The following is a 1,236-nucleotide window of genomic DNA, read 5'->3' as shown; positions in this document are numbered from 1 at the left end:
AAAAAAAAAGGAAAAGAAAATGAAACAAATAAACAGTGAGGAGGCGCAAAGTCTTTACGCAGCGTCGGTGCCGCCTAATGATATCGCCTCATCCAAGACACAGAAAATTTGATAGCTAATACAAAAAAGAGAATGATGACCAACTATAAAGGCAATTGAAGAATACAAGGTGCATGTGTACACAGCTGTACGTGGATACACCTCGCAGGTAAATGGGAAAACACAAAACAAAAAAGGTCGACAGTAATTGACGTCGTTATTGGTGTATTCCATGTAGTAACATCGAACCGAACGTCATCACACAAAAACAAAAGTAGAACGAGAGGTACAGATACACATACACGTACAATCAAAAGTAAAGCAAATTTTTAAGGAAAAAGCATATATATATATATATATATATATATATATAAGCGAAAAATAATGAACATAGAAGTTAGTAAAATTCCTAAAGAACGCCGCCGTTCTGTTGCAAAATCAAAAGAAACAAAAAGACTTCAAACACAGAACGTTGCACCGGGAATTTCCCCATGTATGCACTACAAATTACCTACGGTGTGTTTTGAAGAATGGAACAGAAAGAAAGGTCCACCATCCATGATAAGATTCAGCGGCATCTTCATCATCAGAATCCCTACCCAACTGACCACCATGGACCCTCTTTTTCGACTTTTGCAACATTACAGGAACGGGTTGCCGACAAAAAGGGACCGCATCCTCTCCAACCCCTCCTTCCTCTTCAACATTAACGGTGCATACAGAATCACAATAAACCATGGTATCCATAGATACCTCATCAACGCACACTTCACCATCAACAGCATCACCGCGCATCCCCATTGAACCCCCACGAGAATAGTCAGCATCATCCAAAGGATTGCCAAAACATACATTACAAGAAGAAACATCAAAAGACTCAGAATAAAAGCAAAAACCACCATTGTCAAAATCAGGAAAGTCAGAGGGCAAAAAAGATTTCACTCCATTAGAAAAAACAAACAAATCACTAGCAACATGGAGGCATGGAGACTCACTCTTAGAACCCAGAGATGAAACCACCATATCACTTTCTAAATAAAAAGTTTCAACTAAGAAATTAAAAACGTCGGAGAAAATATTACGCATACAAAACTCAGTATCTTCAATAATACTCCTTCTACACTTCTCTTCCACTATAAACAGATTCACAATCTTACCTAGCTCATCATCAATGTCAGCTTCACTTCTCGCAGTGTG

The 1,236-nt window shown here is 38.4% G+C and overlaps 1 protein-coding gene across 1 annotated transcript; it reads right to left on the bottom strand.

Moving 5' to 3' along the window:
* Positions 1-546: 546 nt before the first annotated feature.
* Positions 547-1,062, bottom strand: TEOVI_000690800 (uncharacterized protein; the record flags this gene model as incomplete). Its single annotated transcript, XM_067223069.1, has 1 exon — positions 547-1,062. The coding sequence occupies one exon, from the start codon at positions 1,060-1,062 to the stop codon at positions 547-549; it is 516 nt and encodes a 171-aa protein (XP_067079170.1).
* Positions 1,063-1,236: the final 174 nt, after the last annotated feature.

Source organism: Trypanosoma equiperdum, assembly GCF_001457755.1.
Source record: "Trypanosoma equiperdum strain OVI genome assembly, contig: ctg_1769, whole genome shotgun sequence".
In the NCBI taxonomy this organism is placed as follows: domain Eukaryota; phylum Euglenozoa; class Kinetoplastea; order Trypanosomatida; family Trypanosomatidae; genus Trypanosoma; species Trypanosoma equiperdum.
This window is presented reverse-complemented; position numbering and strand designations above follow the sequence as displayed.